The sequence below is a fragment of the Anser brachyrhynchus genome (assembly GCF_964034855.1).
Source record: "Anser brachyrhynchus genome assembly, chromosome: Z".
Taxonomy (NCBI): domain Eukaryota; kingdom Metazoa; phylum Chordata; class Aves; order Anseriformes; family Anatidae; genus Anser; species Anser brachyrhynchus.
In genome coordinates, this window is record NC_137697.1 from 63,953,888 (window position 1) to 63,972,748 (window position 18,861).

The 18,861-nt window shown below is 39.5% G+C and overlaps 2 protein-coding genes across 9 annotated transcripts in view; both read left to right on the plus strand.

The window, feature by feature from the left end:
* Window positions 1–3,491, plus strand: part of BDP1 (BDP1 general transcription factor IIIB subunit) — a 55,784-nt gene extending 52,293 nt beyond the window's left edge. For all 8 annotated transcript variants that reach the window (XR_013943878.1, XM_080574893.1, XM_080574898.1 and 5 more), the window contains one exon: window positions 1,115–3,491. Coding sequence is in view for 7 of the 8 variants with exons in the window: in XM_080574893.1 (XP_080431019.1) it covers window positions 1,115–1,243 (129 nt within the window). In the remaining variant the exon portion in view is untranslated. The remainder of the gene's footprint in view (window positions 1–1,114) is intronic.
* Window positions 3,492–3,945: 454 nt separating this feature from the next.
* MCCC2 (methylcrotonyl-CoA carboxylase subunit 2) overlaps window positions 3,946–18,861 on the plus strand; it is a 38,986-nt gene continuing 24,070 nt past the window's right edge. The window contains exons 1-6 of the mRNA XM_080574918.1: window positions 3,946–4,131; window positions 8,305–8,371; window positions 11,356–11,440; window positions 11,706–11,807; window positions 12,376–12,503; window positions 14,386–14,498. Coding sequence (XP_080431044.1) covers window positions 3,988–4,131; window positions 8,305–8,371; window positions 11,356–11,440; window positions 11,706–11,807; window positions 12,376–12,503; window positions 14,386–14,498 — 639 coding nt within the window. The 5' untranslated portion in view covers window positions 3,946–3,987. The remainder of the gene's footprint in view (window positions 4,132–8,304; window positions 8,372–11,355; window positions 11,441–11,705; window positions 11,808–12,375; window positions 12,504–14,385; window positions 14,499–18,861) is intronic.

The following is an 18,861-nucleotide window of genomic DNA, read 5'->3' on the forward strand; positions in this document are numbered from 1 at the left end:
CATTGAGCACTCCCAGGGACGGTGATGTCACCACCTCCCTGGGCAACCCGTTCCAATGCCTGACTGCTCTTTCTGAGAAGAAATGTCTCCTCATTTCCTACCTAAACCTTCCCTGGTGCAACTTGAGGCCATTCCCTCTAGTCTTATCACTAGTTATCTGCAAGAAGAGGCCGACCCCCAGCTTCCCACACCTTACTGTCAAGTAGTTGCAGAGAGCAATAAGGTCTCTTCTGAGCCTCCTCTTCTCCAAACTAAACAACCCAAGGTCCCTCAGCCGCTCCTCACAGGACTTGTGTTCCAGGCCCTTCACCAGCTTTGTAGCCCTTCTCTGGAAAAGCTCCAGGGCCTCAATGTCCTTCTTGTAGTGAGGGGCCCAAAACAGAGCACAGCACTCAAGGTGCGGCCTCACCAGAGCAGAGTACAGGGGGACAATCACCTCCCTGGTCCTGCTGGCTACACTATTCCTGATACAAGCCAGGAAGTCGTTGGCCTTTTTGGCCACCTGGGGACACTGCTGGCTCATGTTCAGGTGAGCATCGACCAGCACTTAGCCATGTTGAACCTCATTCCACTGGCCTCTGCCCATTGACCCATCCTGCCCAGGTCCCTCTGCAGGGCCTTCCTACCCTCTGGCAGATCAACACTTCCCCCCAGCTTGGTGTTGTCTGCAAACAATTCCCTCATCCAAATCATCAATAAAAATATTAAAGAGGATGGGCCTCAACACTGACACTTGGGGAACAAATTGCAGAAATAGTCCTCTGTTTTAACTGAAACCTATAGCAAATACATGAAGTCAAATAAAAGAGAATGACTGCTGTCCAGTACATGGTCTATCTCAAAATATTAATCGGCTTTTCCTGCAGAAATGTTCCTGGTGTTAGTTAGCAGAGGATGAGGAAGGAGTCTACTTGTTTTCCTTTTTCCAGTAATTCCTATTTTTTTATCTAAACTTCCTGTCTGAATAGGAAGCACAAGCAGATATATCTACATATGCTTATACACATGTACGTATGTATGTGTGTATGTCTATATGTTTGTGTACGTATGTGTGTATATATAGGTGTATAAACAGATTAAGACTGTTAAGAGTACCCTTTTCTTTTTCTATTAGGTTCCAAGTAATGAGCCATCTCAAAAGCCCCCCCTTTGTGCTAAAGATACAAAGAAGGAAGAAGAGCCCACCAGAATCTCTGAGTATTTTTTCAGTGACATCTTTATGGAAGTAGATGACTCAGAATAGCAAATTGGCTTTATAAAAATTGTGGGATTTTAGTACAACAGCAAGAAATTAATTTTAAAAGTCTGTGCTTGTTCTAATGCTTGTTGTGCCAAACTTACCATCAGCCAAGCTATTGTTAGTAAACTTCCCTAAATATGGAATCAATTTCTTCCAAAGTGACATGGATACTTTTAAAATGTTAATGTAACCTAAACTACTACATTGATGCCATTGGGTGGACCAGTGGCTTAATTTTCCCTTGTTTAGATGTTGGTAAATGGGTGCATGGCTGTCTTCAAGAAAAGTGTGACGCAAAAAATGCTTTTTCTTGTGACAAGGATCCCTTTGGACTATAATGCTAAAGCTTGTGGTACTGGTTATACAAGTTCTTTACTTCTTTTTGTGAAGTATGCTATAGTAGTATGTTAGAAGGAGGAATGAACCTTTTATATATAGTGTAATCTCTGTAGATCAGGATGCAAATACTGAAAGTAGCATAGTAAATACATAGATATGTTCATCACTGCAGTTATTTTCATTAGCATCTCCAAACTACGTATTTTTATATTTAAGAAGTCTTGCATAAATTAAAAGACCCTAGCCTGAAAAGCCAAATGGTTTTGTCTCCTTTAAAATGTATAGAGGAAAACCCTGAATAACATGCTTCATTTACTGAGTGATGCTACACAATGTTAATCTTTGCAACTGTCCTACTGGAGTGAGAGGAAGAGGTTAATGTTTCCCAATATACATGCTAATCTCCTTCCAAATTTGAAAACAAGGGTTTGGATACCATTTCTTTTCCTTGTTTTTACATATAGGTGTATATATCTGTACCACTGTCCTTTGTTTCACCTGTGTAAATTAGCACAAACAGAACTAAATTTAAACCACGACTGGACAGTGAGGTGGCTTTAAGGATTTGCTGCTTGGAAGCAGTTGAATTTGAATGGCTTTCCCCATGTTCCTGGATTACTTATACTGTAACTCAATGGCATAGCTTGAGATTGTGGTGTAATTGTTTACTTGCTTAGGAAGAAGATTGTCTTGATGAAATAAGAAAGTTCTTTGAGTCTCATATATCCAGGTGGTCAATGAAAGGTGAAATACTCATTCTCAAACTTCATTACACAATGAGTGTGTACATTTAAGTAGTCTAACTTTCTCCTGATACTTAATAACAGCAAGTGCTTTTGCAAAAGAAATGATCATAAAAGAGAAACTTTGAAACTGTATTAGCCTATTTCCAGTTTTGGACTGGTTATTCATTGACTGGCAAATATTTTCATATAAGTATCTACTTAATTTTGAAATACTTCATGAAGTTTGAGAATGTTTGCCTTTTCAGAAATTACTGGCAAGGCTTATGAAAGAGCCTTTAAAACTTTGTCAATAAGGAAAAATGCATGAAAAAATTACTGCTACTGCAAATTGCTATACAAGGACATATGGCACTAGCAACAGCATCTTGTTGACGTGATAAAGAGGCTGATGTTCCCAGTAGAAAGTAACTTACTGCAAAGCATATTGTCAAAAGAAAAAGAAAAAAAAAAGACAAATCTACCACCACCACCAGAGTTTCTGCACAGACAGTATCATGTGCTCTGCCTAATCCATTTAACTTGAAATGTTTATCTAAGTATTGTCTTACTGTAAATATTATGAAATAGGTTAATGTATACATTAAGCTCAATGTATTGTATATCTTGTAGATATTTCATTTAAGCAAGTTCTTAGTTCCTAACAGATGTGGCATGTTTCAATCATTTGCACTGGCATAGCCTAAACATAGGTTTGTGGGGAGTTGGCTATGAAATAATTGCCCTAAGTACTTTCTAAGGTAATACCCATTCTATAATTTGTTGCATATATTTTAGCTTGCATTCACATTATAAGATAAAAATAATTATTTCATTACCAATATTTAAGGTGCCTTATCTACCTTGTTAATTGGGGTACAGTTTTTTTCCCTGCAGTAAACCACATGCACTTTGTCAGAGGATTTTTTTTTAAAGAACAAATTTAATTTGAATTGAGATGAGACAACTCTGTGTTCTGTTTTATGCAAGTTTTGTAATGGTGGGGGATGTAAGAAAGGAATTGTGAAATCTCAATGCTGATTAGTTGTAGCATTTTTACAGAGATGTGGCACAAGACTGCTTTGCTTGAAGACACGTCCGACACCGGTATTACTGCATATAAGCTTTCTGTTTCAAAGAAAGTTGTCGTATTGTATATGTAAAGTATGTGAATAAATTATTTTATATTACATGTGTTTGTTGGAATATTTATTGCCATTTCTAAATGCTTATATGTATAAAGAGTTGAAAGTGTGGGTTCAACTTCTGCTTTGCACTGTGCTGCATGCAGGCACGTTTGCATGGGGGAAGCAGACGAATACACTTCATCTTATTTTGTTGTTGGCTTTCTGTCTGGGGTGCGGCTTTATTTCCCTTCTCTTTACACAACAGGCTCTCTCCTCTCAGCCCCCGCAGCTCTGCCGACGGCAGCAGCCCCTCCTCGCCCTCCCTTTCTCTCTCTGTCTCTCTCCCTTCCACACACAGGCCAAAGGACGGGGCCAGGCTTGGGTCTGAGCCCGGTCCGAGCCGGGCCCGTGCCGTAGCCGCCGCCTGCCCGCTGAGGAGCCCGGCGGGGCGGGCGGCTCGGGGCCGCGCTGTGCCCATTGGCTGCGGCGGGGGGAGTGGCGGCGGCGGGCCCGGGACGGCCCGGCCCGGCTCGGCTGGGCTGGGCTGGGCTTCGCCGCCATGCTGCCGGGGCCACGGCGGCTGCTGCGCCCATGGCGGCTGCTGCGTCGCGCCGCCGCCGCCGCCAGCCCTGCCCGCGCGTACCGCGGCGAGGCGGTGGCGGCCGTGGGCTCGCGGCCCGACGCGGGCTCCGCGCTCTACCAGGTAGGCCGGGCTCCCGCCGCCGGGCCGCAGGCCGCCCGCCGGGCCCGGGACTGAGCCGCCACCCGCTGTCCCCGCTCGGTCGCCCCGTGTCACGCGTGGGCCTGCAGGTGGCGGCCCCGGTGTCGGGGAAGCGCCCTGCCCGCCGCCCTCCGCCGGCGAGGGGCTGAGGGAGGAGGGCAGAGGGGGTCCCTCAGCCTGGAGCTCGGTGCCCGCGGTGAACGCAGGCTTCGTGAAGCAGCCCCTCGGTCAGCCCGCACGCGGGGCCAGACGAGGCTGCTGCTGCCCCTTTGGTGTTTTTTGTAGAAGTGCCAAATCCTGTTTTATCTCACTCAGGCGGAGTTTAAAAGCGCCGTGCAAAAAGGGCATGGGTCCGTATCATCTTCTGTCTCGCTGTGGGTTTCTTTTTGACATTCATCTTAAGCTGAGTGCCTGTTTGTGCTGTTATTTTCAGCATTGAGGAGCTGATCGATACGGTACTAATGAGGTGGAGACGGGGAGTTTGCAGGCAGTTGAAGGAGGTCTCTGGTGATTTCAGAGCTGGAAACTTTCTTCTGTTTGCAAACTAGTTCCTGAGTTGGAGGCAGGTGAAATATTACAAAGTCAAGTGTGTGCCTCCAGAAAGCTGGGTACCAGTGGAAAGAATCATCCCTGGAGGAGGAGGAGGAGAAACAGGTGGAATTACAGTCTTCTTTATGGAGATAACAGCACCCGTGTCTGATGTAAATTGATTTATTTTAGTGGGGCATTATTAGCATCTTCGCATTGAGGATAAAAATCGTGTTTACAGTTAGGCTGAAAATAATGTAGTTTTAGGTGTGGATCAAAACCAATAGGAAGACACACATCTGTTTTAAAATTTGTTCCAAGCAAAATAACAACAAGTGAAGCAACAGCACATACTCTCACAGAAATATTTCCTTTAGTTCTGTGTTTAGTTTTGCAGAAACTAAATGTTGGGACAGAACTCAGGTGACAGAAACTTGTGTGAAACTTTAGTGTGTATATATACAAAGCTTGTACATACGAAGTGTGTGTGTATGTTTGTGTGTGTGCGTATGTTCACATTTACAAACCAAAAAAAAAAAGTAATACTGTGTTTACTCAGCTAAGCTGAGTAAAGTAACTTTTTCTGAGAGAAGTAACTTTTTTCTAGGATACATTTTTACTTTTTTTTTATTAATGTTCATGAGTTTTGGCAGCAGTTTCCAATGGGACATTATGACAGAAAAAGTTTGTGTGGCAATGCTAGACAAGCCCACTTACTTGGATACATCTGGTACGTCATTCAAGCAGTAAGGTTCCTAATAGTGTTAGTATTTGGTAGAAATAATTATAATTAGTAGACTAGTGTAAATGTACATGGTGCTTTACAAACACAAAGAGCTGGCGTCCATGCTGTGAGGTACTTAACCATCTGAAATAAGTGTAATACAGGGAGTAGCAGTGCAAACACAAGAAGGCATAACAATATGTGATAAAGGTCTTGCCTCCTTCAGCTAATGTTTGCTTTTCTGGCTGTGAATTCAGCTAGACAGGCTGGCCTTCATAATGTAAACTGTCAAACCAGACAGGTAAAAATGTAATTTAAAAATGAGTTAGTCTAAGTTCTAGAAAATAGAGGAGAGTCTATGTAAAGATTCTAAAGATTAGCTCTTACTGCTCCTTACCTTGTGTAGCAATAATTCAGCTCATATAATAGCTGTAGGATTAGTCTGTAACGTTGGCTTCTAGATTTTGCTTTGTAGTTCCAGGGAACCCTCATATTAATAGCAGAATTTTAGAGAACTGACTGGTGCAGAGGCTGGTTTCCAGAAAGAACTTGTTGCCTTTTTGACATCAGTTAATAAAGAGCGTATTAGTAGAAATAATAGGTTTGGTTCTGAAGGGAGCCATTTATTCAAAAATCCATAGTAAGATTTGAAAACATCTTTACTTTGCCGTTGTAACATACAATGATGTCGTGTTGTGGTTAAAGACCTGAAAGGTAAGGTTAGAAATTAACTGAATTTAACTCAAATATTGGAATGCAGTGGTTTTCACAGATGGTGTAAAAAATCTTTTCACAGTTTTTCATATAGGAGAATAGCTAAAGCAGCTGCCAGGAACCGTTAATTCAGAATTGGATAAGCGACCCTGCAACTGGCGTTGCTACAACCCTTTTAATTTCCTCTGCCATTTTTAGCTGCATTTTTTCCTGTGTTGAAGGTGATCTTTAAATCTCAGTACTGTCAAAAAAGGTAAGTGCGTTTGGAGGAAATAGGCTGACTGAACAAGGAGAAACAGGGAAAATTGTTTTGTGTGCAATGCTGGGAAACGAGTCGGCTATACAAGCTGAACACTCACACATACAGTAACATTGGATCTTGTAACAACTGCAGATTTTTGGTACAAAGTTAAAATGTCTTTCTTACGACTTTTACAGGGGAAAAAAGTAGTTGTAAGCACTCTTCTGAAGGTCTGAAATCAGGCTTTGCTTTCTTCATTGGTGAGTGGTTGTGTGTGTGGCTGCAGTTGCTGTCCGTAGTATCTCCGAGGAGTGCTGGAGTCCCGTTAATGAGACGCAGGTTGCTGTGTACTTATTTCTCTGTGATGCTGCAAATGAAGGTAGAACTGTCAGTAAGTCATTCCCCTGTGATTTCACAGCTTAGGAGTAAAAAAAAAACACAAAACAAAACAAAAAAACAACAACAACAACAATAAAAAACACAAAACAGTGGTAGAGGTAGGTGCTGGGTCTGTGCGGAGGGTGGGTCAGGGAGAAGGACTGAAGCATCAAAGGAGGAGTAGCGTGCTGGAACAGACAACACAGCCTTACAAGCGAAGGAGGGGATGCAGAGTTTGGTGACTTCACTGTCCCTGTCTCCTGGGGCTGCAGGGCAGCTCCACAGGCAGGTAGCATTCTGCTGTCATCTTCCTGGGAGGCACTGGGTGCTGCCTGGGCACTGGGTGCAGGCTGAGCCCTGCTGCCTGCAGCATTCAGTGGGGACGTGCTTCCCCAGGCACAGGGGCTGACCTGCTGCCGACCCTGTGTACCAGGGGGGAAATTCCCAAGACCTGCTTTCTTCTGACACATTTTTACTGTTCAGTAGGATATTTTCTATCCGTAGCAATTGTAAAGGGAGAGAAATGTTTTCTTTTTAAAGTCCTTCTGTCTACCTAAAATGGTTTGAATCCAAAGCGCCTGTAACTGTTTTCATTCTCTTTGCCCTCCACCACATGGTGCCTTTCTGTGATTAAGACAGAGCTAAACAAAGCTATTTAAACCACAACACTTGCTGCTTCCAGGGGAAACCCCAGTTCTGAGTGTTCAAGTCTGAATATGAAGTTTCCAGATTGATTTTTCTGTAGACTTTAATATCTTCTACATGGCAATTAGACAAGACAGTATGATTTCTTTGGGCAACAATTAATGTATCTCTTTGCTTTGTTGCAGTTATACTTTTCAAAGCAGTTATGTAGTTCTTAGTGTGTCTGAAAAGCCAAGTTAAGGTTGACTAACATGTTCTAATTCTGAAGAAATGGTAAAAACAGCTGTAATGATCAAACACAGTTTTGGATATTTCTGCAGTGGTGAGCTCAGTACTGGTTTACTCATGTAAAAAGCTGCAAAAGTCTGTTTTTGTAAGATGAATATTGCCTAGAAGACCAGTCTTTTTCGTTTTGCAAAGCTTTGTTTTCTCTTTATGTTCTACTTGAACAATAAGAACATAGAAATTGTTTACCAATTTCTATTCAGTCTAGGTCATTCATCTTTCCGTAGAAGAGACATAGCAGGAATTAATTTGAGTCTCCATGATGTTTTGTTTTACAAAATTAGATTTGTAAAAGGCAAACAAACTTGTAACAAAACATTAACAAAACCCGAAAAGTAACGTTTCAACTCAGTAATGACTAATTCTGGTAATTGTTCATTAAATTTAGAACTGACCTTTTACAATTCAAACACATTCAGAGTTTTTGTGAAGATTGCTTACTAAATGTTTTGGGATGCCTGAGGAAAGCCGACACACAGGTAGAAATTTTATTACTTTAAAGACAGTGCAGAACAAGAATTTAATAAGGTAGATTGAAACTTTGAAAAGAAATAAATTTTGTGCACTAATTTCTGTGTTTCTTTATTCAAACATAGCACTGTCACTCTTGGTTAAACTTGAAACATTTTCCCCTACTTAGGAAAACTATGAACGAATGAAAGCGCTGGTAAAGGAACTCCAAGAAGAAGCAGAAAAAATCAGATTAGGTAAGTATGCTAGTCCACATTTTAGAATACTTGTTTAAACTAGTCCTAAAATAGATGTTTTTCTTTAAATTATTACTATTTTTCCCATTAATCAGTTCATTCAGACACAACATTAGGTGCATTGTGGTAGTCATACTGAAGTTTAGGTCATCTGTCTGCATCTAGGTGCTATCTTTCATCAGCTGAAAACTTTAAAGGGTTTATGTCCAAGTTAGCTTGGTTCAAAATATTGGTGTTTTTTTCAAAGTAATTCGGTTTCAGTAAGAAAAAGAGTCTTTAACATTGGCATTTATTTGTTTATCACAGTATTTAGTGTTAATACATTTTTTTTGCCAACAGAATATCACAGAAATATCCTAAAGCAGCAAGTCCATAAATTACTGGAAAAGGACAATAAGTTAAAGTAAGGTTGATATAATAAAACAGAAGACTAATTTCCTTGCTAGACAGGCAAAAAGTAAGCAAAATATATAGTGAAAACTGGATATTTAGAGCTGTTCCATTTTTAAGCAGTCTTTGTAATCAATGGAAAGTGTGTTTCTTTAATGAATTTAATGGCAGTATTTTTAAAATAGATAGGCCTGTTAACAAAAGGTTTTTGCTCATGCCCTGTCCTCTTCACCTGCTTCTTTGCTTCATCCTCTGCTGCCTGCTTTTATAAAAGCTTGGTTCGGTAAATGTACTACTGTTCAAGTTGTGTGTTAGTTTCTTCACTTTCAAAGGGGGTTTACAAAGACCTCTGTTGTAGTTTTGCTGGCAAAAAAAAAAGCAAATATGTACTGTTTTAGAAGATTGAAACCTGTGTTTCAGGTTTCATCTTGACTGATAGGACTGCCCGAACTAATTACAATTGACTGAGAAATACAAAATAAAATGGTTTATCAAAGCTAAACTGTGCTTCCTGAGATCAAGCATGTAGCTTTAATTCTTACCTTCTTGTGTGTGTCATGATAGTATGCTGTTTCCTATGTAATGCAACTTCTTGTACAACTTTGGAACAGAGCACATTTAAGAGTATGTGTTTAATATTCTTCCTTGTTTGCTGTGTAATGAAGCTCAAGGACTTCGTAAGGCTGTGCTGAATCCCATAGACTCCATGTGTCTCTTATGGGTGTAGAGACTGTAACAGGACAAGAACATGCATCTCACTAAGGGAGCTCTGTCACAAAGTTTATATGTATTTTGAGAGTGTGATCAAGTGAGATTGCTTTGCCTGTCATGCAGGTGTACAAGAATCACAGAATCATTCAGGTTGGAAAAGACCTCTAAGATCATCTAGTCCAACCAAGAAGAATTGGATACTTAGACTGAATACTTTTGAGGGATAACTGCAACATGTTTTTCTTTCTAAGAGCTGTCATTCAGAGAATGAGCTCTTGCCAGAAGTCTTTGTAATGTGTATTTCATTATTTGTTGCTCTGGTGGGTAGGTCTGTTGTAATCCTGTATCACATTCTCCTGTGTAATACCAATCTGTGTAACAGGAAGGTTCATGCCACCAAAGAATGTATGGGCTGTAAAAAAATTACAGCAGGTGGATTTCTGATGACAAGCAAAATAATTTTACAACTGAGATACTGCTAGTATTTGTGACTGACAGGAATCATAACCAATCCACAGTCACATTGAAGTCTTTATAGACATCGCTGTAGAGGAGAAATTGAACAGGAGATTTCAAGTTAAACACCTCCAACCTTTTTTCAGTGTTGGGGAGACTGCTTCAGAAAGGAGTCTACCGTAGGGTAGAGTGAACCTCTTGATCCTGAAGGAGAAATGTTCAGCAGAATGGCTATAGGGCCTGGAGGGCAAGCATTTAGGATTGGCATGTGAAGAGGGGGTATGCACAGAGATGACAAAAATCACAGGATGGAAAATGATTCTTGCAGCAGCACTGTAAGTGTAAATGAGAAAGGCAAGATGGTTTCTGCTAAGGTCAGAGAAAATGTTGTGGTAATCATGATGTGGGATGTTGAGAACTTGGATGAGAGTATTAGCTCCGTGGGTGGATATGAAAGGTTGTATCTTAAGAGACCTGTGCAGAAAGAATGTGCGAGATTTAGACTTAGGCTGGATATACAGACCTAATGAACAGACTGAATCAGAAATAATCTGCGGGCTTTGTGGCCTGCCTTATAGGTAGGAAATGATATTCATAGTGGTCAAAGAAGGAGGTAAGAGGGATGGCTTGACAGGTAGGCTTAAAAGCTCTGTTTCAGCAATGCTTAGCTAACAAAGAAATCTAAAAGTCTCAGGAGAAATGCTAGCAAAATAACACCTGCTTTATTTTGGACAAGGGGAGACAATTTTAGAGTGACGAGGTGGATCAGTGATCTGTCTACATAAAGAGACACTGTTTGGATAAGCTATTGTTATAAAGAGGCTGAGGTGTGTCAACAAATCTTAAGTATTGAATGACACAAAGCTCTAGAGAGCAAAAGATATGATTTAGGTTGGCCTCGAGTAACAGGCTGAAATGAAGCAAAGATAAATATAACCTTGATATTAAATGCTGTGTTTCTGAACTCTGATGCTCACAGCTTTGGAGTAATCTAAGGAAATGAATCCTGGTAGCGTTGGGTCTTTCAAGACTGGATTCAGCATAGCTGTTTTGAACTGGTTTGGGAAAAAGTATATTTTGTAGTTCTTATTGCTGTGCTTTTCCTCTGTGTATTCATGTTTCCAGCCCCTCTGTTGATTGCCAATCAGAGGGTGAAAGTTTCGGGCAACTGTGTTTATTAATATCTTTACATCAACACTAGCCATAAGAAATGAAGGGGAAAAATAGAGTAGATTCTGAAAGGCAAGCATTTGTATCAATACCTTAAGTCTGTTTGAAGTGAAAATCATTATTTATTGAATGCATTATTAAAGTCCATATTTGAAAAGCTGGGAACTTTTTAGTGCTTCCATTCTAAATTTTACTATAACTGTTGATTTATCTGTCTGTGTTCAGAGCAAACCTAAAGAATGACTGTTGTATCACAGGGGGTGGAGAAAAAGCTCGTAAGCTTCACACATCAAGAGGAAAGCTGTTACCCAGAGAGAGAATTGACAGGCTTATTGATCCAGGGTAAGTACTTTCTCTGTTTAAAAACACATCAAATTCTCTTTCTCAGGTCAATATTCTAAGAGACCTGTTTTCTTGTTAGTTTCCATGAGCACTGGCAGTTATCACCATGTGAAGTTTTACAGATGTGTTCTTTGAAATACTCATCTTTTTAAAAAAAGAGATTTAAAAAAAATAAAATTGAATCTTACAATTGAGATTCGGTGGCATTTGAGTATTAGGCCAATTCCTTTTTTAAAATCTTGTTATGGTCTTTGTCATTATTCAGGTCTCCGTTCTTGGAGTTCTCCCAGTTTGCAGGCTACCAGTTGTATGGTAACGAAGAGGTACCAGCAGGAGGAATTATCACAGGCATTGGGCGAATATCTGGGTGAGAGATAGCAGTCAGCTACATTATTGATGATATGAAAAGCAGTAAGGTGCAATACGGCTTAATTTCCAGTGTTAAGCTATTAGCTTTTAAGTGTTTTGTTTCAGAGACCCAAAAAATCAGCAAATTTGGTGTCTTAATTCAGTCAGTCTTAGCTAAAAGGAGGTGATTTTTAGAAAAGATGTATTGCATATTGAAGTTGGACACACAGATTTTCTGGTGTCTGATGAAGAAAAGAGATTAGTGCATCAGTAAGGCAATTTTCAAAAGACAGAACAGTATTCTAGGTTAAGAATCAGTTTCACTTACTAAAAGTACCACTAAAACTATTGTTGGAAATAAGTATAATTCTATAGATAATTATTTAGGGAGTTAAGGGACTGTGAAGCAGAACATCATAGTGCTGCAACTGCTGCTATAATGTGTATTTGAGGGAAGGCAGGTAAAGAAGGTTGCTTTCTTGAGCATCCCAAAGGTTTCAAGCGTCTTGAGTGTGTTGTACTTCTTAATTAACAAATGATTTGTTTACTAGGACCGTATTTCTCTCACAAATTTGTTTTATTTTTAGGGTGGAATGCTTGATTGTTGCCAATGATGCAACTGTCAAAGGTGGTACTTATTATCCCATCACTGTTAAGAAACACTTACGTGCTCAAGAAATTGCAATGCAAAATCATCTCCCTTGCATATATTTGGGTGAGTCCCATTGCAGAAATAGCAAATGACCTTTGTCAATGGTATTGCATGATCTCTAGATAAAACACTGCTTCTTTCAAAAAGCATTGTTGAGGCTGACAGGTCCCCAGATTTGACTAACCAGGTAAATATTTCCGTTGCAAATGCATTTTCATCAATATGATGTTACTTCTACAGATTAGTGGCAAATCTTATTGGAGAGCACTCCTAGCTTTGTAGCACTATTTTCTGCATTACTGTAGGTTTCGGTTTACAAGATACAGATGTAACTACACCACTGTATCACTTCATTGTTTTTCCTTTCCCTGACATCTGTCATGCATGAGTAATCCATCCTATGGTCTTGTCCAAATGTCCTCACTTTATTACAGGTAGCACTTAGGCTGGTTTTGTATGACTACAAGGACTCTCTGACCATGCTCTCTGACTGTCAGACTCAAATCCTGGTCTAATAACTTTTGAACCCATTAACTAATTTCAAGCCAAGTTTGACAGATTTCAGAGAGTGTGTATGCCTGTGGATTTTGTGTAAGTCAGCATTAGAGTAGAGGAGAAAGACCATTACATTGTCCCCATTGAAAAAAAAAAAAAGGTAAGTCCTGGCCAGCAGCAACATGTATAATCCCTGCTGGTTGGTCAAACATGCAGTGAATATCAAGAGAAGGTTTAGAAGAAATGTGAACTTGAAAGTATTGGTGGGGTGGATTTGGGGACCATGTGGGTGGAGGCTTTGTGGGATTGTCATACTGCAATGGAGGGTATCTTGGAGAACCTATACCTTTGATAAGTATAGTCCTTGTAAACATACTGCCTGTCACTCAAACCCAGTGAATTACTTGACCTTTTTTATTTCTATACTTGGGCTTGTGTTAATTAGATGGTCAGGAAAACACAAGAGAGAATGTTTTCCTGACCACCTAATTTTCATGCAGTTTGGTCTGCCTTTTCCCTCAGTGGTCCCTGTGCTAATTCTCTGATGTGGACACCTGATGCCATTTGTCACTGAGAGTCAGTCACTTTTCTGGGCATTCTCTTTTGTGTCCAGGGATGACCCATTGCACAACATTTGACAGCAGTTCTAAGTTTTTGTAGTTGCCAGAGTTGATGAGTGATGAGTTAAGGAGAGTGGTTCTACGAGGGCGGGGTACAGAAACAAAACCCTTCTTAATGGTAAAGCTGAATATAGGGGATTACCAGCTACCGTCATGCAACATGAGAATGTATGTGTGGATTGTTACTCGTAGGTAGAACTTACCAGAGTTGTGAGAGATGCTTGGCTTCCTTGTGCATTTCTTCCTCTTCTTCTCTCCATCTTTGGAGTCTTTTGAATTATTTTCATGTTTTTGGAGTGAAAAGGTAGCTGAAGTTGATGACCTATAAGCTAGAGGGTACATCATGAGGCAGGCGTGAATATAAAAGAAAGTTCTTGAAGACTGTAAGCATAAAATGTCTTCAGTATGGCTGGATAATCAAAGTGTGAAAGTACATGTGCTATATATCTTGAACACAGTTTCTTCATTTTTTTGGAACTTGTGACAGAATTGCAATAGAAAAATCGTCTTAAAGTTGTGCACTGAAAATGATCTTCGTTCAAATGTTTTGCAGTAAGATGAGGTTAGAAGTATCTGCAGGAAGTATGGTTGTATCTTTAAAGACATCTGAACCTATTTTTCATTAAAATATTTGGTGTGGATGTTAGTTGCGTATGTGGAATGTACTAATTCTGCACTTTCAGGAAGAATATCCTAATATACATAGATACCAGCTAGCATTAGTGATAGTAAGGGATGGATATTTTCAATAACATGCAGATATTTTACCAGCAATTTATGAATATGATACTGTTCAAATACATATGTTAATATATTTTCATTTACTGTAGTTGATTCTGGAGGAGCAAATTTGCCTCGGCAAGCAGAAGTATTTCCAGATCGAGATCATTTTGGTCGTATTTTCTATAATCAAGCAGTCATGTCTTCACAAGGAATTCCTCAGGTAATTTGGTTTTACTCGAGAGTGAAATGTGTTAATTAGTTTTTATTCCTGCTGCTTTTGTCTAATTTCAAGACGTGTAGTCGTGCTTTGCTTTAGTTAGCACTGCATTCTGCTGACCTGATGGCCCAGTCTGGGGATTAGAGGCACTGTAAACACAATAACTGTCCACGAAAAGTCATTATAGTTTTGAAGAAGCTGTCTTCTTTCTTGGCCTTGATGTTAATGACATGACCTACCTGCTCCTACCTTGGAGTGGGGGAAAAGAGGACTTGACAGTGTGGTAAATAGGGCCATGTCAGGAAGCAGTAGGAAGTCTTGGAACAGTTGATTATTCTGCATCAATGCTGTAAGGGTGAGGACCCCTTTGATGATGGCTAGTAAATTAGAATACTTTTTGCTAAGAGGGGTATATGTCTATTTATATATCCATTTTATACACTGATAACTGTATGATAAGTCTGCCCTGGCAGCAAGGTCATTTTCTAATGTATTAATGATGCATCGAATTACTGTTAGTCACAATTCATGGATTTAGAAATATTTTTGTGTTACGGATATTTCAGGAGTGTGCTGGGGGCAATTTTTTGATGCAGGTGGCCAGCTAGGAGAGGAGAACTACTGAATCTGCTACTCATGAAGAGTGCAGAACTGTCTGAGGATGTAAGTGCTGATGGCAGCCTTGGCTGCAGTGCAAATGGATGGCAGGATATAAGATCTGGATGGAGGTGAGGAAGGCAAGGAGCAGGATAAAGACCCAGGCCTTCAGTAGAGCAGTCTTTGGCTTGTTAAGGGAGCTGTCATCTGGCACCTGTGAGAGGCCAGTAAGGAGGGCAGAGAAGCCCATGGTCTTTGAAGATAACCTGCTCCAAACACAGGAACCTTCCATCCTGATCTGTAGCAAAGCAAACCAGGTCCTTTTTACAAAGTTACTCTCAGTTAACTCCCACCCTCTTCACATGCTGTACAGCTCTGTTATTTACCTGCCTCTTATTCCCCATTGCAGGCTGAAGAATTCAAGATTTCGTAGCTGTTCCTCACAGGGAAGGTGTTCCTTACCTTTGTTCATCCTTGTTTATCTTCTTTAAACCTTTTTCCAGGAGTAGTTATATCTTTTCTGAGGTGAAAGAGACAGTTTTTCCTGTGTTATTTAGTATGGCAACTGATTATGGTTTTATATAATAGAGTAATTATATTCCCAATTCTCTATGTCCCTTTCCCAGTAGTTCCTTACGTTTTTGCTTTTTCTTCCCCACTGCTACTGAGCAGTGGTCCAGTGTTTTCTCTAAATTATTACAACTACATGAGTCTGCTCCTATGTGTAGCTGTCTGTTCAGTGTCTACTGTCTATATGAAAGAAGGTGAAGGAAGACTTCTTAGAAATAGCTGTTGGAATCTCAAGCAGAGTAAATGTTTTAGCTCACTTGCTCTTTCATCGGAGCACTGTGAGAGGTGTATTTTACCACCATATTGTTTTGGCATATTTGGCTGTTGAACTCACCATTAATGTAGGGTGGAAATCACGTTTCATTTTCTGTATTCTTACCTACACCTGTTGTTCAAAGGCATGGCTAAGCTGGAAACATACATTTTTTTATTCTCTGCAAGAAGCTCTACTTGGTTGAATCTCGTAGTCTGGAAGGAGTACTTCCTTTCAGTGTGAAGCAGAAGTGCTGGTCAAGGATCTAGTGGTCCTTCTGGAACATTCTGTTCCATTCTGGAACAGGCTCCCCAGGGAAGTAGTCACTGCACCAAGCCTGTTGGAGTTTAAGAAGCGTTTGGACTGTGCACTTAGTCACATGGTCTGAATTTTTGGGTAGACCTTTGTGGTGCCAGGAGTTGGACTTGATGATCCTTATGGGTCCTTTCCAACTCAGGATATCCTATGATTCTATCTGACTCCTCTTTACCTGACAGATGTTGGCTTTGCATGATTTCTGAGAAAAATACATTTGTTGCCTTGATATACTTTGGGCACATTTTGGAGGCAACTCAGGCTTCAAATCTTCATCCATATTTTCTCTACAAAAGAATCCTGAAATTCATTGCCTCTGTGGCATAAGATCCCCAAAATACACTAAATCTGGTTTGCAATCAGACATAATTTAACTTCAGCAGTGCTTTTCTTTCTGACAGCAATAGTGGAGCAAGTGTAGTGTTTAGCAAGGTTACTTGAGGAGAAGCAGTGTTTAATTGGAAAAAATATTTAGGAGAAAAGAGTTAAGAATTCTTAAGGAGCTCATGCACTGGCACAATTAACAAGTTGGTCATTCACTGGAGTCATTGACAAGTCTATGTTGTACTTTAGATGTATGTATATGAATAAAATTGGTCCCACCATTTTGGTGGAACAGCAAGTGAGTGTGTTGTCGAAAGAGACAGTCACATAGCTGTTGTACTGAATTCTTTTAAGAGAGGTTTTGGTGAACTTTTCTTTTTTTTTTTTTTTAAACTGGATACTCCAATCATTATCTAGTATGGGAGTAGTGATTTTTAGATGTTACATTGAAGATGAGTATGTAAACCCGGTTTGGAAGGCTGAAATTACTGAGGTTATGTAGCACCTTGCTGGAAAGTCCTATCCCTAAGGTCTTGCTGCAGTTTTCCTGATACCTCTTGAAATGTTCAGGTATTTGCAAAGTTCTTCATCAAGTTGAATTTGTTGTTTTGATTACCATATCGTATTAAATTAGAGTAGCACTGTACCCCTATACAATCAAAATGAAGCGCGGGAAGGATTTGTCTTCTAATAATACACTTACATTGCTGTTTGGTATGACACTGATAAAAGTAATTTTCTTGATATGATACTGATGAAAATTTAACTTTATTAAAATATTTATGGAAGATTGGAGAAAAAAAAGTTTCACTGAAGCTATTCCTTCATTTAAAATATCTAATAAGAGTATTTTATTTGAGGGATGTTTTTATCCTTTGTTTCATTTCAAAAAAGCACAGTAAACGTTTGTAATCTATTACTGATTCTGTGCTAACAGATACAGGGAGCTAGAATCATCTTCCCTATCTGAGAGGATGTTGCATTAGGAAACGGTATTAGGAAATAGTGCTGCCTCTGTTTCCCATTCAGGTTAATTATTCTGACAAGCGAGTTTGGATGTTGTTAGTTTTCTATCTGCTGTTACTTTTTGTGGCCTGGTTGAGCATCTGTTTCATCAGCTCATAAGCTCTTCTCAATTTTGACCTTAAAATGATTATTGCTTTTTTTTTTTTTAACCAGTTACCTATGCTGCTTTTAATTTCCCCCCTCCGCTTTTACCTGTGACTAATTTATTATACTCCTACTGCAGCTTTAAATTGCATTGATGTCTATATAGCTGTGAATCAGAAAGCTGTGATTAGCTTCCCATTAGCCACTTCTTAGGCTTTCTCATGCTCATAAGCTGCATGGATACAATAGGGGAGCTGAGCAGTAGGTATAAAATAACTGTGCATTCAGAACTGTTGATCTATATTGCTCTTTTAAGTAGTTTTCAATGCAGTAATTCAAAGAGTGAAGTCAGGAAGTAGCACATTGGTTAGAAGGTTTGAGGTTGTGCTTTTTGACAGGTTGGTTGTGATTTTCCAATATAGCTTTGGAAGAAGTAACACTTGAATGATAGTTTAAATGCAGCCACCTTTTTCAGCGTGATTATGAGAGAAGAAAAAACTGAGAAAAACCAGAAAACCTGGGGAATAAAAAAAATTAACTTTTCCCCCAAGTTTCTCCCATTTCTAGAGGCTTACATGATATTTGTATTTACCTGGAGATATTTATTATATGCACAATTGCAGATCAATCATGTGACTGAATATAGTTTTAAGAAACTGAAAACTGTTAACTGAAGAAGGTGTTTGATTTGGGGTTAGAGATTAACATAATTTCATCTACTTCTTCTTTAGGTACAGATATTGCAGCTTGGATGTTCTATTTCTGTGTGCTTTTTTCTTTTAACAGCAACCTTTAAGTCACCATATAACACAGAACACTACTTGATGTCATTTCAGAAATATATCAAAACAAAGTTATCATAAAACAATGTTATTTTGTGCTTCAGATCTTTTTTTTTTTTTGTGGTCATGGAAGGAAGCATTCAATTAGAGAATTATTTGCTTACTGTCTTCCTTTTCATTATGAGCATTTAATTTATTTTTACATTACAGGCTGTTTTGAAAGTGTCTAACTTTTTTGGAGGAGCTCTCCTGAAGGAGAAGTTAAGAGAGGAACTTCACTTTCAAGATCATTTGCTGCTGCAGTTATTCATAATTACTGAGATCCAGTAAATTTTGTAAAAGTGTCACCCAAATATTACTGGTAGAAAATGTGCATTGCTTAGATGTTTGTCTCAAAATTGGCATAAGAATGAAA